Source organism: Cyanistes caeruleus, chromosome 35, assembly GCF_971803275.1.
Source record: "Cyanistes caeruleus chromosome 35, bCyaCae1.hap1.1, whole genome shotgun sequence".
NCBI lineage: Eukaryota > Metazoa > Chordata > Aves > Passeriformes > Paridae > Cyanistes > Cyanistes caeruleus.
The window spans coordinates 1372060-1392269 of NC_141736.1; the positions used below are offsets into that span (position 1 = coordinate 1372060).

Consider the following 20210-nt stretch of genomic DNA (forward strand, 5'->3'; position numbering starts at 1 on the left):
GAATCCAGCCGTGCTCTGCCAAATCAGGCGTTGTGGGTGATGGCAAAAGGAAGGAGAAGACTCACTTGGCTGTACTTCCCAGGAACAGGTTTACTGGGGAGAGGGGATGAACATCAGGGTCTCGCCTGGGACAAATCAGGACCGAAGAGAGCCCAGAGCACCTCTGTGCATGGGGTTTTATCTCAGGGGTGGGCACAGTTCAGGATCCAATGGAAGCTCGTGGAGGGAGGGGTAAGGGGAGGAGGTTACAATATCAGGGACCAATGGGGATACAAAGAAGGCGGGAATACAATGTAACAACCAAAAACACGTCAAGGAAGGGATGATGTACATGGAAGGAGCTGGAAGGAGAGGTGGGGTGTTGGGGAAGGTGAAACAGCGAAACCTTATGCATGTGATTGTTTGGCACTAGATTGTGAAAATATGAAGGTTAGAATCAAAGTAGAAATGAAAGCCTGCTTTGAGTTATAGGATACTGAGTACTGGTTAACCAAAGAACAATAGCCTAGCCAGCTAGAGGAGAATCCCTGTTGATAAAACAATGTCCTTCTGCTGATAAGAAGAGTCCAAAAGTAAAGAAGCAAGGAAAGAACTTGTAAAGCTCTGTAGAGTATAAAATGCAACACTGTATGTTAATATAGGGAAGCCCATAGGTTGTATGTAAATTCTTTAGTGGGTGTGTCTCATGGTGATTGGTTACTGGTAATTAGAATATTCACGACAGAAAAAGATATATTGGATTGCAACAAGAACTTCGCGCTCTTTACTCTTACCTCTTTACTCTTAACTCTTCCCTCTTCCTTCCCTCCTTTCTTTACCCCTCTCCCAGCTCCCCTCTCCCCCGCTCTTACCTCTGAACCCCTCTTAACTTTCAGCCCCCTCTCCCTGCTCCTGCTCCTACCCCTCTCGCCTTCCCTGCTCTTTCCCTCTGTTGCTCTCTTACTCCCTCCCTCCCCCTTCCAACCTCACCTCCCCTGCTCTACCTGTGCTCTCTCCCCGCCCCCGGAGCACGTGGACCCCGAGGCTGGTGGCGGACACGGGTCTCCCCTCCTTGTGCCCTTATAATAAATTGCTTATACTTGAACAGCTTGACCCTGGAGAAGTCTGTCACCGTGAGCGAGCGTTTTTACATCACCAATAGTGGGGTTTATGATGATGGATGGGGAGATGAGGCAGGGTAAAGGTGATTGACGAGGAACATTCAGGAAAACTGGGAGGGGTTTATATAACAGACAAATGGAACCAACCAAAGCAGTAAATGGGGGAGAACCAGGAACATACCTAACAGACAAAACACCAACAATTTTAACAGAACTGAATAAACATACTACAACATCTCCCCCTTTCTTTTTTAGAAAGAGGATGAAGATATGGTAGGGTCAGGATCAAAAGGGGAACTTGGGGCTGCTTCCTCCTCCAGGATGAGGTTCTGCAATTACTTCCTGGGACACGACACTAACCTGCTTCTCTTCATCTGGTGGCCTGCTGGGGTGCTTTGGGCTAAAAGGCTTCACTCATCTTTGTGGGATCCACCTCAGTCCTTGAGGCGTGGAAATGCAGGCATAACCCCGTCCCCAAAAGGTCCCAAGATCTTTTGGGACTCTGGATCTCTTACCAGCACTGGCGGGTGTTCTTGTATCCTGTAACTTGTGGACTGAAAGTGGCGTACCACTGGAGGGTTTGGATTGTCAGAAGAGCAGTTTAGAAAGCTGATGGTGAACAAGGCCTTGCACAGCCAATCTTGAGGCATGCAGCCTTTCATGCTCTCCTTTTGATGGGCCAGGACCTTTTTGAGCGATTGATGGGCTCGCTCAATGACGGCTTGGCCTGTGGGAGAATGGGGGATGCCTCTTTTATGTTCAACTCCCCACTCCTGCAGGAAATCCTCCAGCTTCCTGGAGACGTATGCTGGACCATTATCTGTTTTGATTTCCCTGGGAACCCCCAGCACAGAGAAAGCCTGCATGAGATGTTTACAAACATGCTCAGCTTTCTCTCCCATGTGGGCAGAAGCATAGACTGCACCTGAAAAGGTATCGATGGAGAGGTCCACATATTTGAACCTACCAAAGTCTGGGATGTGCGTGACATCCATTTGCCACACTTCACAGCTCCCCAGACCTCGGGGGGTAACCCCCAAGCCCGGGGATGGCATTGCTGCTGATTGACATTGTGGGCATGTGGCCACAATGGCTCTGGCCTGATCTCACCTTAGATGGAACTGACAGACCAAACCAGGCACATTCTGATGGAACATTTGGTGACTCAGTTTAGCCTGTTGGAACACATCAGGAAGTTGGGCCATTTCAACAGGGGCAGCGAGGGAATCCGCTCTTTCATTCCCCTTGGCTACCGGGCCAGGGAGCATCGTGTGTGATCGTACATGCATAACAAAGAAAGGCTGCTTTCGGTGAGAAACGGCATATATTAGTTTTGAAAGCAGCTCAAAAAGCTGAGGATTTGAGACTTCCTTTAATGCTGCATTTTCTGCTCTTGCTACTACCCCTGCTACATAGGCTGAATCAGTCACCAAATTAAATGGTTCGGGGAACCTCTCAAAGGCCCTGACAACAGCAGCCAACTCAGCAACTTGTGGAGATCCCTCCACATACTTAACATCCGTTTCCCACTGCTGAGTCTGAGGATCCACCCAAGTCATTACTGACTTGTGGGATGCTTCGGATGCGTCACTGAAAACTGTCACTGCCTTGAGAGGTTTTCTGCTCCTGATCTCTTTAGGAATCACATTGAACTTTGAGTTAAACAATTTGTGAGCAGGGGTGTGGACTGAAACCTGTCCACTGTAGCTATCCAAAGCAATTTGGAGAGTCTCATTTTCCTGCAGCAATTGGTTGAACATTTCCTTGGTCAGCATCTGGGGATGCTCTGTCCTGAGACAGACTGACTGGTACCCGTATGCATGTAAAGTCACACCTGGACATCTCCTGAAGCCTTGCCCTAGCTTTCCTGATAAGCTGAGCCATCAACTCCTGCGGCCTCGTGATACTTTTGGACCTCTGATGACTTAGGAAAACCCCCTCTATGATCAAGAGTGGGTCCCTTGAGTCCTGGTCCCATTGATAGATAAGCCCAAACAGGTCTGGCAGATTTCCCAGTACAATAAATTCGAAAGATAGGTCTGGTTCATACCTGTGTGCTTGCCTCTCCACTAAGGCATTCTGTACCCTTTCCAGAGCCTTCCACGCCTCTGGGGTCAGGGACCTGGGAGAACTCAGCTCCTTCTCCCCCTTCAATAATATGAAGAGGGGGGCTAGTTCCTCAGTAGTGAGGCCCAGCCAAGGCCTTTGAACTTTGACCCAGTTCAAAGTCCCACACAGGGAGTGGAGATCCGCCAGGTTTTTTGGATCGCTGTTAATAGCCAATTTTTGAGAAACAATGGTCCTCTCAGCGATCTGTAGGCCCAGATACTTCCAGGGTGGCATCCTTTGAACTTTCTCTTCCTGGAGTTGAAATCCTGCAGAGGTTAGAACTTCAACCACCAGGTCAAGCGCACGTCTCAGTAGATTGCCATGGGGGGCACACACTAGGACATCATCCATGTAATGGTGGATGATGGCCTCCCCCACTTTGGCAAGGACGGGAGACAGCAATGAGGAAACATACCACTGGAAATGGTGGGTGAGTTTTTCATGCCTTGTGGCATCACTCACCAGTGGAACCTCCTCACTGGGGCTTCTCGGTTAAGGGTGGGCACCGAGAAGGCAAACTGTGGGGCATTGTCCAGCTGCCAGGTGGAGCACATCAGCCTGGAGCACCCCCTGAGCCGGCACTGGGGCACGGCACAGCCCCCACAGCACCAGGAGCAGCAGGGGAGTCACCGGCGGGGCTGGGAAGGGGATTGGGCTGTGCTGGGAGGGAGTTTGAGATAGACTGGTTTAAACTGGGAGAGGAGTTTGGGGGTATAGAATGGATGAGAAGGGTTTTGAAAGATGTTAGGGAGGGTGGGATGGGATTCCGGGGATCCTGGTGGACACTGGGAGGAATTTTGGGGGTGCTGGGTGTAACTGGGAGGGATCTGAGTGAGCCTGGAGGGGCTGGAGTAAGACTGGGGATCGGAAGGCGGAGGATGGAATGAGGTTGGTTGTGCTGGAAGAGACTGGGAGGGGTCTTGATGAGTCCTGGTGCGGCTGGGAAGGGACTGGGAGAGAATTTGGGGGTCCTAGGGCAGTGGGGGGCAACTGGGAGGGGGCTGTGGGATCCTGAGAGGGACAGGAGGGTTTTGGGGGGTCCTGGGGAGGCTGGGAAGAGACTGGAAGGTTTCAGAAGGTCCTGGTTGGGCTTCGTCTTCCTGGTGTTGGGGCTTGTTGCAATCCTTCTCCCCGATGGGACCCCTCTGTCCCACCCCCCATGGTGCGAGCCTGCTCTTCTCTGGGCACAGGCGGCGGAGGGGGTCCTGGAGTGGATACAACACGGACTCAAAGTATCTAGACACAGGAGGCTCAAACTTGCTGGAATAATCCCGGGTTTATTGTCTGTCGTCCATCCGGGGCAAGAGAGAGTGCAAAATGCTCTGGGTCTTATCTCTTATACCAGGGGGCAGGGGTGATTAGGGGATGCAGGGAGGTCACAGCCAATGGGAAGGGGGGGGGAGGGAAAGAAGGTTTTCAGGTAGGAACTAACATTACACAAACCAGAGGTGAGTTTTACCCTTGGGAGGTACCAAGATTTTTAGATGCATTACAACAGGGGCTCGGCTTCTACCTGCAAAGGAAGGTTGGGGTGGGGGGGAGTCCCAGGGGCCATGTCCCCCCTCCCCCTGAGTGTGTGTGCTCCCCCCAGGGCCCCCAGCCCCGCATCATCCCCTTTTCTCTGCCCACAGAGCTCCTGAGCTGCCAACAGCTACAGCTGCTCCCCATGGCCTCGGGCCCAGCTGGGACCCCCCCCATTCTGTCCCTTCGCTGATTTTGGGGGGGTCGTGTGTACCCCCAGCCCCGCTGTTACTCTGCCCCCACCGAACTGATCCCAGTGTTCCCCAATAAAGCTTCCCAGTTCTCCCCAGACCTGCTTATGGGGGGCAGTGGGGAGGGACTTGGGGGACCCCACGGGTGCAGCCATGACTTGGGGTTGGGGCAGACCCGGTCCCGGGACAGACCAGAAATGGGGACCGCCGTGTGTCTTCCCCCCATGTCACGCCACTCTGGGGGTCCTTGGGAGGCACCTGAACCCCAAAAGGCACTGCAACTCCCTGAAGCTGCCAGGGGAATGTGGGGAGGGTGTACATGGGGGGTGCCCAGGCTGGGCCAAGAGCCCAGTGCTGCCCCTGCCTGACCTGCTCCAGCTCCATCCCGGCTCCTCCCGCAGGATGAAATACTGTTGGGAAAACTGGGGGCCCAAGGGTGGGTGCTGGGACCAGGTGGGGAACAGAAGAAGGGATGGAGGAGGGCAGAGGAAGGAAAGGGAGAACAGTTGGAGAGAAGGAGGTGGGATTAGAAAGGAGCAGGAGTGAGACCCTTCCCAATGTAATTTTGGGGCCCCAGCCCCCTCTTTTCCCCTGGTCTTTCACCCCTCCCCACTGCCCCCAGTCCCCTCCCTCCTCAGTCTGGGGATCCCATCCCCCCCTTTCACTCAATTCTGGCACCTCCTGGCAGCTCTTTCCTGGGAGGAATCCCCCAGTTTGGGAATTTTTGGGGTGCAGTTCTGCAGGGAGACAGCTCTGTCTGGCTTTCCCCTCCCTGGTGTGACCTCTCAGCTGCCCTCCACACCCTGGGGGTGCTGGGATTTCCCCACTGGGCACAAGGACTTCCCTTCCAGGAGCCCAATGCCCGGCTGGGGCTCCAGGGCAGGGGGTCCTTGAGCAGCTGCCCCAGAACCTCCGCCAGGGTCTCCCAGCACAGCTGCAGCCGCTCAGCCTGGGCTCCCCAAAGCCCTCAGCAAGCTCCAAGTCCCTGCCAGGAACCCTCAACTCCCTCAAACCCAGCATCCCCCACAGCCCCTGCAAGTTCCCCCCTGGCACCGGCCATGGCCATGTCCCACCAGGTCCTCACCCAGGGCTGTGTCCCCACCATGTTTCCATCCCTGTCAGTGTCCCCCAAGTCTCCATCTGTGCCTGTGTCCCCACATGTTCCCATGAATGGCCATGTCCATGTGTCCCCATGTCACTCTCTTTGTCTGTGTCCCTCAATGTCCCCACCCATGTCTTATCTCAATGTCTTTATTTTTACCCCAGTTTCAGGTGTTTTCAAAGGATGAAGAGAAATGAGAAGCAAGTCAAGGCCAAAAGAAAAGGATTTCCGTGTCTGTGCCGGCTGAGGATCCCCATGCTTGGGTGGGAGGGAAGAACCCTTTTTGGAGGGGTTTCCACCCCACTGTCTCCAAAATTTGGACTTTGCCTTAGTTCATCACCATTTAGCTGTGGAAGACACCCTTGAGCAACAGGAAATCAAAACTGTGCAATCACTGAGGTTGGAAAAGACCTCCAAGACCATCCACTATTCCTTGATACCACCAGAAGATAGGATTGAATGAAAAAGATTTTTTGGGGTTTAAGGTCAACAAATCTGCTCTCCCCAAGGAATTCCCATTCTCGGTCTGCATCTCAATGGGTGTTCCTGCCCCTGTGTTCATCCAGGTGCCAACAGGGAGCCAGGAAGATGTGGAGCCTCTAGCCAGGTGTTGTCCCAACATGGATCACCAGGACCACGGATCACCAGGGCTCTGCTCAATGGGGGTCACTGGAGATCATCGAACATGGATCATCCCATGGGGGATGGAGCTGGAGCAGCGCACAAAGTTCTTCCCACACCTCCTGTAGGGCTTCTCTTAGTGGTGCCTCTGTTGCTGTCAGGTCAAATGAAAGCTCTGTGAGAAGCTCTTCCCATACCGGGGACACTCATAGAGCCTCTCCCCAGTGTGGATGCACCGGTGCCTGACAAGAGTGGAGTTGCAGCTGAAGCCCTCCCCACAGTCAGGGCAGCAGAAGGGTCTCTCATCCAATGCACTCACGTCTGAGGAGAGTGGAGCTGGTCTGAAACCACTTCCCACTCTCAGGACACTCATAGGGCCTCTCCCCATTGTGGATGAGCTGGTGATACCTAAGGGTGGAGCTCTGCCCAAAGCTTTTCCCACATTCCAAGCAGGTTTAGGGCCGTTCCCCAGTGTGCATCACCTGGTGATTGATCAGGTTTGAGCTCTGTCTGAAGCTCTTCCCACATTCCTCACACTTACAGGGCTTTTACCCAGTTTGGATCCTCTGGTGATGGATCAGGTTGGAGTTGTTGCTGAAGCTCTTCCCAACTTCCCCAGACTCATAGGGCTTTTCCCCAGTATGGATCATCTGGTGCCAGATCAGGTTGGAGCTGGTGCTGAAGCTCTTCCCACATTCCCCACACTCGTAGGGCTTTTCCCCAGTGTGGATCATCTGGTGCTGGATTAAGCTGCAGCTCTGGCTGAAGCTCTCCCCACATTCCCCTCATTTGCAGGGCTTTTCCCCAGTGTGGATCAACTGGTGCCAGATTAGGTGGGAGATCCAGCTGAAGCTCTTTCCACATTCCTCACACTCATAGGACTTCCCCAGTGTAGATCACCTGGTGTTCAATCAGACCAGAGATGTTCCTAAAGCTCTTCCCACATTTCCCACTCATAGTCAACTTATAGGGTCACCCCCCATTGTGGACTCTCTGATGCCGGATCAGGTTGGAGCTCTGGCTGCATCTCTTCCCACATTCCCGACAGCCATAGGGCGTTTTCCCAGTGTAGATCACCTGGTGCTGGATCAGGCTTGAGCTGTAGCTGAAAGCCTTCCCACATTTCAAGCACTTGGAGGGCTTCTCCCGCAGCTCTGAGCTCTGGCTGGATCTCCAGCCGCTGTCCTCTCACAGGGCGGGAACTTTCCTCCCCACAGCTCCCTGGGCTGGGTTTGCAGCCCCTCCTTATGTGGGATCTCTGGGGCTTTTCCTCATCCTCCATCTGGCCACTCCCTGGGAATGAAAAATCTTGGTTTGGGAGAAAAAATAAGAGGAGAGCACCTTGGTCTGGGGATTCCTCATTGTCCAAGTTCATCTCAGGAAGTCATTGGGCATCTCTAAAACACCAACATAGAGCCCAAACATCCTCCAAACATCAAGAGAGATCAGAAACTCACCAAATATCAAGATTCAGCCAAAACCTCCTTAGGCGTAGAAAGATTCAGCCCCTGCAAAAAATCAAAGCACCAACATTTAGCCCAATAAAGCTCAGAAACACCAAGATTCAGCTCCATGAAAATCATGGATCCCCCTCCCCGGTCACCTGCTGCATGTTGTGGGGGGAAACACACCAGGGGCTGGGAGGCTGCAGATACAGGGAGGGCTAGAACCTTGTAGTGTTGCCTGTTTCTGCTCCTCCTTCTCATGTGTCCCTACTCCTCCTCACACTCCTCTTCCTCCTTCTATTCCTCCTTCTCCTGCACAATCTCACCTTCTACTCCCATGGGAATGGTTTGACCATTTTTTTCTTCAACCCTGCTTCCCCTTCCCTTCCCCTCCTGCCCCCAGGCCCAGCACCCACAGCCGGCTCCCTCTTCCCACTCCAGTCCCACAGCATCCCTCTGCAGGGGCAGGGATGGAGCTGGGCCAGCTCGGCCTGGGGCAGTGCTGGGCTCTTGGCCGCTTCCATCCACACTTGCTCCCCACTGCAGCTGCTCCTGCCAGGACAGCACGGGTGGGGCCTGGCCTTGGCACTCCCCCCTCCCCAAATTCTCCTCGTGGGGGGCGCTGGGGCCTGGGTGGGGCACAGGTGGGCTCCAGGTGGGGAATGCTGGCAGCTGCGGGTCTGCCTGGACACTGGTGTTGCTGTGTGGATGAAATGATTTCTGTTGCAGATCCTGGCCAGAATAAAGTAATGCCTTAATTTTATGTTGTTGGAGACCTTTTGCTCTTCCTGCAGTTCAGGTGGCAAGATTACACCATTAGAATGTTTTTTCTTCATAATCCTACTTTTATATTGTCAGTTCGGTTTGGGCCAGGAGTGTAAGAATCAATTTTCACTCTTAGGAGATGAAGTAGAAAAAATGTTCATTGCTTTGGACTCTCTGTCCACATGTTTGTGTGACTGTTAGAAATTGAAAAATTTTGGTATGAGTTTTGCAGTGTCCCCCTTTAAGCTGCAATTGCAAAACGGGAAGAGCTTTAAAGATGACCCTTTAACTGGTAAACAGCTGATAGAATACTGTTCAAAACAATCCCCAAAACCCTAGCTTTTGGCGGGGGCAACATGTGAGTCACAAGATGGTGCCCTGGAAGAGAAGCTTCCTTCAAGGCAGCCAGGAGATGAGCTTTAGAAATGCAAATTAACACTGCTGGGGCAAAGTGTGGACCATGCACCAGGGGCTTCTTGGATGGGGGAGGAACTGATACAGGAAACACATATGTATATGAAAATTCAGAATCTTGGAAGCAGGTAATGGGCTTCAGCGGGTTGAGAGGAAACAAAAATATATAGTTTATTTAACAATTTTGTAAAAGGTAGAAACAACTTGTAACAGAACACAGAGGAATTTAGTTGCTAGGTGAAGACCATAAAGCTAAGATGTATATTGTGAAAACTCAGTGAAGCAAGACTTAGGTATTGTGAAAACCCAAAAAGGCAGAACCTGTGGCTTAAGAAGTCAGCAAGAACCAGACTCCTGGTTTTGACCAGGACAAACTGACCCAGGAGTTAGCTGAGCCTCCACTGCACCTGCCCAGAGACGGGACTCAATCAGCAAACACTGAGGAAGATGTCTTGACTTCATCACAGACCTCTCTGCCCATGAGACCACCTGGAGGTGCAGCACCACACAAGACTCATTATAATATGATAAGCAATGAGGCAGAGAATGGCCAGGGAATGGGCGGGCAGGGAGGTGTGGGCTGGTGGGATCAGTGTGTATTTAAAGCTGAAGCTTGTCTCCACCAGGCACGCATGTATGGTGGAGAATCCCCTATGCCTCCCAGCAGGAAATAAAACATTCTAGCTTTGCAATTTTAATTGCAAAGTCATTACTCCGCAACACAGAATTGGGCTGATTCCCTCTGCCCCTCAACCCAAGCTCTGGCTTCTGGCACAAGGGGAATTTGCACAGCTAAAGGCAGAGCCCATAGTGAGAATACCTCACTCTGCAGCAGAAATTGGTTAAGCTGGAAACAGCAAATGGAGAATGTTGTGAAAACTTCAGTAAAACAAGTGGAAGGAATCATCCCTCTCCACACTCCAACCTGTGCTGTCACTGTCTCTATTAAATAGAGTGTATCAGACCACTGCAGGTTTTCTGCTGTCACAAGTTCAGGGAAAATTAGTTCAGAATCCAAGTATTTGATGCTTTAATTAGAGAAATGGGTCAACTGATGCAGCCCTGCCTGAAGGGAGGACCCAAAAACAGGGAAAAGATGAACAGCCACCAGAACAAATCCTACAACACCATGGACGAGCCCCAGGGAACCCTAACAAATTCGTATCAGGAGCCAGAGAACTAATTTATCATTTCCATAGCATAATTAGATTACAGGATGTCCTTAAAACAATACCCAGACAGACAGTTCCAGCTCCTGACCTTCCTGTCAACCAATCCACCCAGAAGAAGAACACAACATTTCACCGTGAGATGGGATCAGATTATCTTTTAGCAGAAAAAGGAGGGGTTTGAGGAAAGTTAAATGACTCAAACTGCTGTTGGCAAATAGATCACAAAGGAAAAGTGATAAAACAGATAACAAAGGATATAAGAAAAAAGCTCACGTGTCAGTCCAAACGTGGAAAGGATGGGAATGGAACACATCTCCATGTCTTCCTGGCAGACCATGGGTTAAACAAATGCTGTTTCTCCTCTTATATTCTACTCTCATCTTTTCACCATGCACAACACCTTGCTGAGTACAGCTCCTTCAGCAGGCGAGCAAGGGGATGCAGGGGGCAGCCAGGCCTCCTGAGCCAGAAACGGCTACAAAAGGACAACAAATGAGGTCACTGAGAGCAATCCCAAAAACAAAGAAGACCCAGGAAGAAAAAAAAGATTGAATGAGTGAATCTGCTTGAAGTTAGGGCCAGAGACTTGCACATAAGGAAGCAACGGAAAAAAGCATCAGTTTCAGAAAATGTTACTAATTGACAAGGACTGCTGCTCAGATAAAGTTCCACTAAAATCCTGAACTTCCAGAAGAACAAAGACTTTGAACAGAGCAATCAGTATCGGACGTTGTACAAAAGTGAGTGGTACATATTAAGCGGGACATGCAATAAGCGGATCGGGAAGGCTGAACCTTCCAAGCACCTCCGCCAGTGGGGAAAGGGAGAGGGATGTGCGGCCCAGAAAATTAGAACAAAAACGGGGCTGCATTCCCCAGAAACTGGAGAGACCGCACGGCAAATGCTTGGGCAGCAATGAAGTCACTTTCACACCACTCCTCTGGCTCCTTTGGGGACACAAACCTCTGGCGCCGGGAATTTTCCATCCCAGCCCCGGGCACAGCGCAGCCACCTCCGGGCTACCGACACGAAGCGGGACGAGCCAGCGCTGCTCCGGCACCGGCTCCTGCCGAGGCCCCAGCGGCAAGGAGACCGCGGGCAGCCGCTCCCGCAGCGCCCTCACGCCAGGGCCAACACGGGCCGGCCACGGCACAACCCGCCACAGCCCCTTGCCGCCCCCTCCGCTCGCAGCGAGCCCCGAGCCCCCGCAGAACCGAGCGCGGCTCCCACCTGCGATGGCTGGGGCCGCCTCCGAGCTCCGCCGCCGCCTCACCGGGCTCCGGCCGCTGCCGCCGCTGCCGGGCCCGCACAGACGCTCCGGCAATGGCGGCTCTCCTGCCCCACGGCCGCCCTGGGGGCGCCAGCGGGGCCGGGCTTGTCTCCGCTCTGCCCAATCAGCGCGCGCCAGCACCACGAGTGACGGTAGCAGCGGCCAATCGTAGCCAGCGGCGGGCTCTGCACACGGCACAGCCCCGCCCCGCGCGCTCCGCGTCCCCCAGGCTGTGTGAGGGGAAATCCGGAGATGAGGAATAGGCCTGGAACGGGCCCGGCCCGAGCCGCCATGGAACTCAGAACACAAACAAAGCTCTCCGCAGCTCCCGGCCCGCCTTTCTCAGTCCTGGGTGTTCCGTGGCTCCAGCTCAGCGGGAAGCCCTGGAGCCTCACTTCTCCCACCTCTAATTAGGAGCATCAGTGCATTGCTCGAATTTCCCCAAAAAGGGAAAACTGCCCCAAACCCCTGTGGATGAGTTGGGGAGGAGAGAGATTTCTTGCAGAAAACTCAAAAAACTCAGAGCAGGATAATGAGAAGTAAAGGTAAACCCTTAAATCCAGCTTCTCCCCACCCCTCCCTCCTCCCAGCTGTGCCTCCTGCCCCGGCAGTGCAGGGACACAGGGAATGGGGCCATGGTCACTCCATCCCCCGGGGCTTTTCCCGCTGCTCAGGGACAGGAGTCGTTCCCCTGCTGCACCCTGGGCTCTCTCCCACCGGAGACTTCTCCAGGAACTTCTCCACCTGAGTCCATGCCATGGGGAATAGCTCTCTCACAATGCTGCAGTGTGGGTCACTCTGCCACGGCGTCAGGCCTTCTGAAAGGAATAGGCAAGGAGAGCAGCTCCTTTTTAATGCCTTTATTGAGGGCAGCTCTAGGTGGGGGAGCTCAACCACTGCTGCTCCCAATGGACAACCCAGAGCAGGAGATGTTCAGCTCTGCCACATGTCAGAGCTGGGGCTTCCGTCCTCACGAGGGTCCCTAAGAAGATACTCCCTTGTTGTAAATCGAGGGTAGTTACAGATATCAAGTATTGTGTAGTTATGGCAACAAGGTCCGGGACATAAGTTCCTGAATGTTCTCCCTTGCTCCGCAACATAGTTTGGAATCTGGTTTTGTTCCATGGCTCGCTGATTCTATAGGGGTCTTTAGATGTTAATCCCACTTCTCCTGGGTGCTACCCCCCATGGGAGTTCGGCTCATCTACACACTGGGTGCTGTCATCGATTGCCATTGGGGGGTGCCGGGAGCAGCACAGGCAATAGACAAGGCCAGGTGGCATTAACAAGGCTGTTACAACAACACTGATATTTAACAAACACACAACATGAGGTATATTTACAAAGTAGGCACCTTATGGTGACAACATTCTACTGTACAAATTATAAACATCTTTGTGTAATGATCAGGAGGTCACGATTTACGCTTTACAATCCTGAAGCTGAATGTCTCCTGAGGAGGTCTGATCAGAGGAGAATGGGCCGCTTGCAGGCTGACCCTGTTTGGAAAACCTGTTCCTCACCCCGAGCCTCACCATATCTGACATTGCCCACCTGTGACTGACATCCCAAAACATTGAAAACATTTATCAATTTCTCTTTCTAATTAAAATCTAATGAATTAATAAAAATAAAATTGTTTTTTATAATAATATTCTACTCTATTTTATAACCTAATTTTTATATTTATGTAAAAGAATTGATACATTTTTAGAAACTAAAAACGTTATTGTTGGTGGTTCTAAGTACCACAATTACCTTAATTAATTAATTGACCACTATTTCTCTCTCTTGATTGTAATTACTCCTATTTTTAGTCCGTTAATAATTTTTTTTTTTTTTAATTATTGTCAGACAGGGTAAAAGGGACCACTTTGGGGTCCATGAAGACTTTCCTGGGGAACATTTGGGGCAGTTTTGGGTCTGGGAAGGGAATTTAGAGGGAACTTGGGGGTCTGGAGGACACTTGGGGGAGCCAGGTGCGCACTTGGAGGGGCACTTAGGGATTTTGTGGGACAATTCGGGGTCCGGGGTAGCACCTGGGGGTCCAGGGGGCCACTTGGAGGTCAGGGAGGGGAATCTGGGGGCCCTTCGGGTTCTGGGCGAGCACTTGCGGGGCTGTAACGGGGTTTTCTGGGCGCGAAGGATGATGGGAGTTGTAGGCGCCGGTATAATACAGTTTAACGGGGCCGCGAAGCATCATGGGAGTTGTAGACACAGCTCCAATGGGTTCCGGTGAGGCGCGGGGCATGACGGGAGATGAAGTCCCGGCTGGAATAGCGTTCTATGGGTGCCGCGGAGCATGATGGGAGCTGTAGTCCCGGAAGTGGCTCGGACGGTGCGTTTCGCGTCGCGGAGAGGCACTTGGGGGAACACTTTTGCGTCCGAGCTGTGGCTGCAGGTCCTCGGGGCGAATGTATATGGCTTGGGAGTACTTGGGGGGAACCTGGGGAGCTCTGACCGGGCTCTTTAGGGCGCGGGGAACGGCAGGAGGTTTGGGCGGGGAACTGTGTTCTGAGGTGCTCTGATAGCGCGGGGGATGATGGGAGCTGAATTCTCATCAGTGGTTGTAAGGGGCCTCAGTGGGGTCGGGAGCATTCAGGGATCCACGGACGCTTTGGGGGGTCCTGAACGGGTGCTGAGGAGGATCCTGGAGCATCTGGGGGACACTTATGGGACATATGGGGGGCGATACTGGAGTTCTGGGGAGCGCAGGGCATATTGCCAGTCCCTCCCAGTTCCTTCCAGCATGATCCCATTTGCTCTCAACCGCACCCAGTCAGCTTCAGTGTAGTTGGACTCACTGCCAGTATGATCCCAAACACCACCAGAATGATCCCAGTTCATCCCAGTGTAAGTCCAGTTTCTTCCAATCACCCCCAGCATGCAGCCAGTCACTCTCAGTTCCTGCCAGTTGCTCCTAGCATGATCCCAGTATTATGTCAGTACTATCGCAGTCACTGCCAGTATGATCCCATTACAAACCAGTCCCTCCCACTGCTGCCACTCCTGGGATCCCCCAGCCCTCTCTATATTCCCCCTCCCAGAGGAGCCCATGGACTGGGAGTCCCCAGCCAGGGTCCCCAGTCAGCCCCAGTTTGGATTTGCAGCCCCCAATTTTCCCAGTTTCCCTCTCCTTTTCCCCGGGCCGGGTTCCCCCCATCCCCAGCAGGTGGGAACAGCCAAGAGTCCCGCACTGCCGATCCCAACCTGTCCTGGTTCCATCCCTGCTCCTGCCGTGGACTGTGAGGGGTTCAGGAATGGGGCACCGAGGGTGTCACTGCTCCTGGGGAAGGAGGAGGAGGAGGAATGAAAGAGGAGGGGTGAAGAAGGAGAGTGAGAAGAGATGGAAGTAAGAGATGGAGGTGGGGTTAGGGAGGAGGAGGAGGGATGGAAGGGGAGGAGAGGGAGGAAGAGGAGGGACAAAGAAGGATAAGGTGAAGGAGAAGTTACCACGCAGTTGAGCACTCCCTGAATTCACAGCCCCCATCTGTGGGGTTATCGCCCCCCATCCCATAGGTGACTGGGGAGGGGAAGTTCAGCCCTGATATCCTGAGGGGTCCCTGTGTTGGGTTTTTTGAGGGGGGAACATTTGAGAATTAAGGACTGCAAAGCTGAGTGGAAAATGCCCCTTGGGAGGACATTAGGGGGTCCCAGCATCCCTAAGTGGGGAGATGGAAACAGGGGAAACTTTTTGGATTCCTGGCACTCCCAGCAGCCTGCGAAGAGCAGGGATTGAGTAGATGGGGACCCACAATATAAGTGTGACCCCAACAGCTGGGACAGGGGGGAACCAATAAGCAGTAAAGGGGAAAGACCAGAGATGGGGAATTCCTGGGAGGTATTTTCAGGGCTGAATCTTGATGTTTTGGAGGTTTTTATGGAAGGCTGGTGACTTCTAGAGATGGACTTTGAGAGAAGGAAACCCATAATCCAATGTGATCATGAATTGTATTTTTGACCAAACCAGGATTTCTCATTCCCAGACCTTGGCCGGATGGAGGAGGAGGCTGTGAGGAAGAGGAAGATTCCCCGGGACACCCAGGCAGGTGAGGAGGAAGTCACTGCCCCTTTCCCCCTCTCTCCTGCTCCATCTCCCAGCCCAGCATGGCCCCCGCCTGCAGGACAACCCCACTGCCAGGGATGCACTGGGGGGATCACCTTCCCCTTCCCTCTGACATGGAGGCAAATCCCATCCACTCCTTGTCCTTCCTCCCCCAGACAAGGAGCTGAGGATGGAGACCAGGGAGGACAAATCCCCACGGCAGAACCTCATGGAAGAGGCCATTTTTAGGGGTTCCACAGTGCAGGAATCCAACGGGAAGGAAAATCCCCAGAAATCCTGCAGGAGGAGAGTCTCCAAACCCAGCCCAGGGTGCTCTGAGGAGGAAAGACCCACCCTGTGCCAGGAAGGTGGCCAGAGATCCAGGCAGGGCTCTGAGCTGGTGGTCCATGAGCAACTTCAAGATAGGGAGAAGCCCTACAAGTGCTTGGAGTGTGGGAAGAGCTTCAGCCAGAGCAACCGTCTGATCCGCCACCAGATGATCCACACTGGGGAATGGGCCTACGAGTGTGGGAAATGTGGGAAGGGCTTCAGCAGCAACTCCAACCTTGTTACCCACCAGCGCATCCACACTGGGGAGAGGCCCTATGAGTGTCTCCAGTGTGGGAATAGGTTTCAGACCAGCTCCAGTCTCCTCATTCACCAGAGGATTCACACAGATGAGAGGCCCTTCCGCTGCCCTGACTGCAGGAAGGGCTTCAAGCACAACTCCAACCTCATCAGCCACCGGCGCATCCACACTGGGGAGAGGCCCTACGAGTGTGGGGAATGTGGGATGACCTTCAGCCGGAGGTCCCAACTGACCATCCACCAGATGATCCACACTGGGGAGAGACCCTACGAGTGTCCCGAGTGTGGGAAGAGGTTTCGGGTCAGCTCTGATCTCCTTGTGCACCAGCGGATTCACACAGAGGAGAGGCCCTTCCGCTGCCCTGACTGCAGGAAGGGCTTCAAGCGAAACACCCACCTCGTCAGGCACCAGCGCATCCACACTGGGGAGAGGCCCTACATGTGTCCCGAGTGTGGGAAGAGGTTTCAGACCAGCTCCCATCTCCTCGTGCACCAGCGGATTCACAGGGAGGAGAGGCCCTTCTGCTGCCCCGAGTGCAAGAAGGGCTTCAAGCGAAACTCCACCCTTGTCACGCACCGGCGTATCCACACTGGGGAGAGGCCCTACGAGTGTCCCCAGTGTGGGAAGAGCTTCTCTGTGAGATCTCACTTGACCCAACACCAACGGACGCACCGGTAATGGAAACTCTTTGAGTGCCCAAGTGCCCAAATAGCTTTGTGCACTGCACCAGCTCCCTCCCGCATCAGAGGACCCACGTTGGGCAGAGCCCTGATGAGTCACATTCCCAGTGATCTGCATTGGGAAGACACTGGGATGGTGATAATTTTGATTTGGCTCTAATTATCTTTTGATTCATCTTCATCCGTTTAAAACAGACAAAAATTGGGGTAATAATCAACAAATTCATCAAAGGCATCTAAAGCCTCACTTTTAATAGTGCTTCAAGGGAATCTGGGATTCAGGGAGGTACATGGGAGCGTTTTGGGGGATATTTGGTATAGTTGTCTCCATTTCTTGGCACTCAAAGAGATGAGAGATTTTGATCTGTCACCTCAAAATCACTCAATGCCATTGAAAACTACTCAGTCCCACCCCAAAATTACCAGATTCCACAGCCTTTCAGGGTGTGATGCCTTAAGTTTTAGCTTTCATATTTTTCATATTCTGCATTGCCTAGGTTTGTAGTTTTGAACTTCATATCAAGTGTTAGTGAGCTCTCTTCACAGAGTAGGTAGACAATTCCTTTTCTAGCTTGATACCAAGGACAGTCATTACAAGTTTCAGGCCCAAAAGCATGAACAACAGTGGACTGAAGAGAGAAAACAGGAAGGATGGGACTTCATCATCTGAAGTTGTAATTGGACAATTAAACCTAATATGATGGACCTAAACTTCTAAAAATGTGAGACCTTGTGCTCAGTTGTCCATTTTTGTGACCATTTTCAGTCCATCTTGGGTGTAGCCCTGGCCAGGCTCTTCTACTGCCCCAGGTGTATCCTTTAAGGCCTTTTAATAAATGTTATTCTTAACTCTGTCCAGCCTCTGTTCTAGATCAGCCTTCTCAAGGCATCAGGTGGAATGGGGTTGGAAGGGGATTGGGTGAAGTGGGATGCAAATCAGGAGGGGTGGGATGGGCATTGGGTGGGGCAGGATGGGTGGGATGGGGATTGGGAAGTGTGAAATGGGAGAAATAGGGCTTGGGAAGGGGCTCTTGCTGTGGGATGGGAGGAGCAGGAGTGGGATTGGTTGTGGTTGGGATTTGGGATGTGGGATGGGGTCTGGAATGAGACAGCAAAAGTTTGGGGATAATGAATAAAGGGGGAGCCTATTACTGAGTTGTTTTTGGATATTCTATGTTCCTGAAGAGATTTTGGGCTATCTCATGTTTCTGAGGCAGTTTTGGGAGTTTCCCAAACTGTTGGGAGGTTCCTGAGAGCAGCTCCATGGAGCCCCATTGCCAGGGGTGGTTGCCATGGGCACGAGGTCAGAGCTGCATGCAGAGTCCGTTGCCTTGGGGCTGGAGAGCAGAGAAATGATGAATGGCCCCAGACATCTCCAGTGTGTGTTTGGTGTTGAGATGAAAAATGAGCGATGGGACTGCTATGCTTTGAGATGCTCAAGTAGCCCGATAAGATATCAGTCTCAAGGTGTGAGATTTATAGAGCAGCAACAAGTCAGCCATAGCTCATGGAAGTCAGAGTTTCTTCTCCGCACAGCAATATATAACTTTTTAGTCAAATAGACAGTTGACATGAAGTTTGTTTTCACTTAGTAACCTATCACCTTTGCTTAATTTTACTGCAGTGTGTCTGTGTCTTAGCCACTAAGGTGACAACTCACATACTCATGCATCTCTCTGTTACAGTTTCTGGATCTCTGACCTTCTATATAACTCACACTATTACAGTTTAAACTATTTTACCTAATAGAATTTCTTACTTACTGTCATGGTTTTAAACCAGTAACTAAAAAAATCACTTATTTCTTGCTGTGAGATACGGATTAGAACAAGAGCAAAACAGGCTTAAAACTTGAAAGGAATAAAGACAGTTTATTAACAAACTACAAGAATAAGAACACCAGAATAAACTTCCAGAAAACCCTTTTATCTCTCACTACTTGACCATTTCTTTGTACACATGACAACATAGAGACAAAAAACTTTTAGAACTTTGGTGGTTAAAAACAGTCCAAATTCTTGCTACAGTCTTTTCATCAGTCTTTGCAGAGAAACAGAAATCTCCTTCTGCCAATCTATGGAGTTTTTCACAAGAAAACTATTTTTGTTATAGTTTTCTATTTCTCTAATGCCAGCTGCCCGGAAATCTGTCATCAGAGTTCACTCCTCCCATTTCACATTACTCCGAGGTGTGTATGGGCCATGAGTCTAGGGATGGCATTTTAAGGATGAGTTATTCAAAGGCAGAAGTTTTCTTCATCTGTCTCTGTGAGCTTTCCTGGAAAACAGTTTTCTCTTTACCCCCCAAGGCTTCAAAATCTTTACTCTACTCATTTCCAGCAACTCACAGTATCACAATTACTCTTTTTCTCAAAAGTCCACACTTTGAACACTCTATTCCTCCCCAATACTCTAGTCATGAATTAAAGGAGTCTTTTTAAACTACTATTGTCCATCTTCATAGCTTTAACAGAAAGATATTTCAGCTGTAAAGCACCTTCTTATTCTCTTTCTCATTTAAACTTAACTCTTTTCCTCACTGTTTTTGGTAGTTTTATGATGTCTTCTTCATGTTGATTGTCCCTCTTGTTCTCTGTCTTTCTGAGAAAAAGGAGTAATCTGTACATTTTATCCAAGTAGTAAAAGAATTAAAAGCTTTAGAAAAGCTACAAGAGTTCATGGTGTCAGGTTTCAGTCCAGCAGCAGAAACTGGAAACCAAACCAGGCTGCCAGCTCTGCTTTTCTTTCCTCCCCCTTCCCTCCCGTCCTTTGCGGCCTTCTTCGGCCGAGAGAGGGGAGGGGAGAATGGAGGAGGCTACCACAGAACCTTGTTACTTTCTCAAAAGCTGGAAACAAAAGAGGGCAAGAGAACTCTGACTGTACCTCTTAATTTGGTGTTTACAAGTTGACTTAACTTTTTAATGGTCAAGACTGCTGTCAATTCTTAGAAATGACTGATAATTGGTCAGGAGGAAAAACTCCCATCACCCAGCTCCCAGCAGCTTCAACTTCCTCAGCTCTCAAAGCTATCTTAAAGGTAAAGTTACCCCATAACACTTACTTAACACATATTCTTACTTATAACTATAGAGACATAAATTTATAATTTCTCTACCCAATGTTTGTTTACCTTCATCACTACATCAATCCAGGCTTTTTCTAAGGCTAAACCGAAGACATTCGGTTT

General features: G+C 51.3%; 1 protein-coding gene and 1 pseudogene across 1 annotated transcript; one reads left to right on the forward strand and one right to left on the reverse strand.

The window, feature by feature from the left end:
* Positions 1-4466: 4466 nt before the first annotated feature.
* Positions 4467-8019, reverse strand: LOC111944219 (uncharacterized; annotated as a pseudogene).
* Positions 8020-14022: 6003 nt separating this feature from the next.
* On the forward strand, positions 14023-17878 carry LOC111924832 (uncharacterized). Its single transcript, XM_086871390.1, has 3 exons — positions 14023-14048; positions 15697-15759; positions 15932-17878. Exons 2-3 carry the CDS (start codon positions 15708-15710, stop codon positions 17020-17022), a joined length of 1143 nt encoding a protein of 380 aa, XP_086727516.1. The 5' UTR covers positions 14023-14048; positions 15697-15707; the 3' UTR covers positions 17023-17878.
* The last annotated feature ends 2332 nt before the right edge of the window (positions 17879-20210 follow it).

Excerpts from the sequence above, each read along its gene's own strand:
- LOC111924832 (XM_086871390.1), top strand. The coding sequence starts at position 15,708 with ATGGAGGAGGAGGCTGTGAGGAAGAGGAAGATTCCCCGGGACACCCAG. Across the intron at positions 15,760-15,931 it reads TCCCCGGGACACCCAGGCAG|ACAAGGAGCTGAGGATGGAG; the intron begins GTGAGGAGGAAG and ends TTCCTCCCCCAG.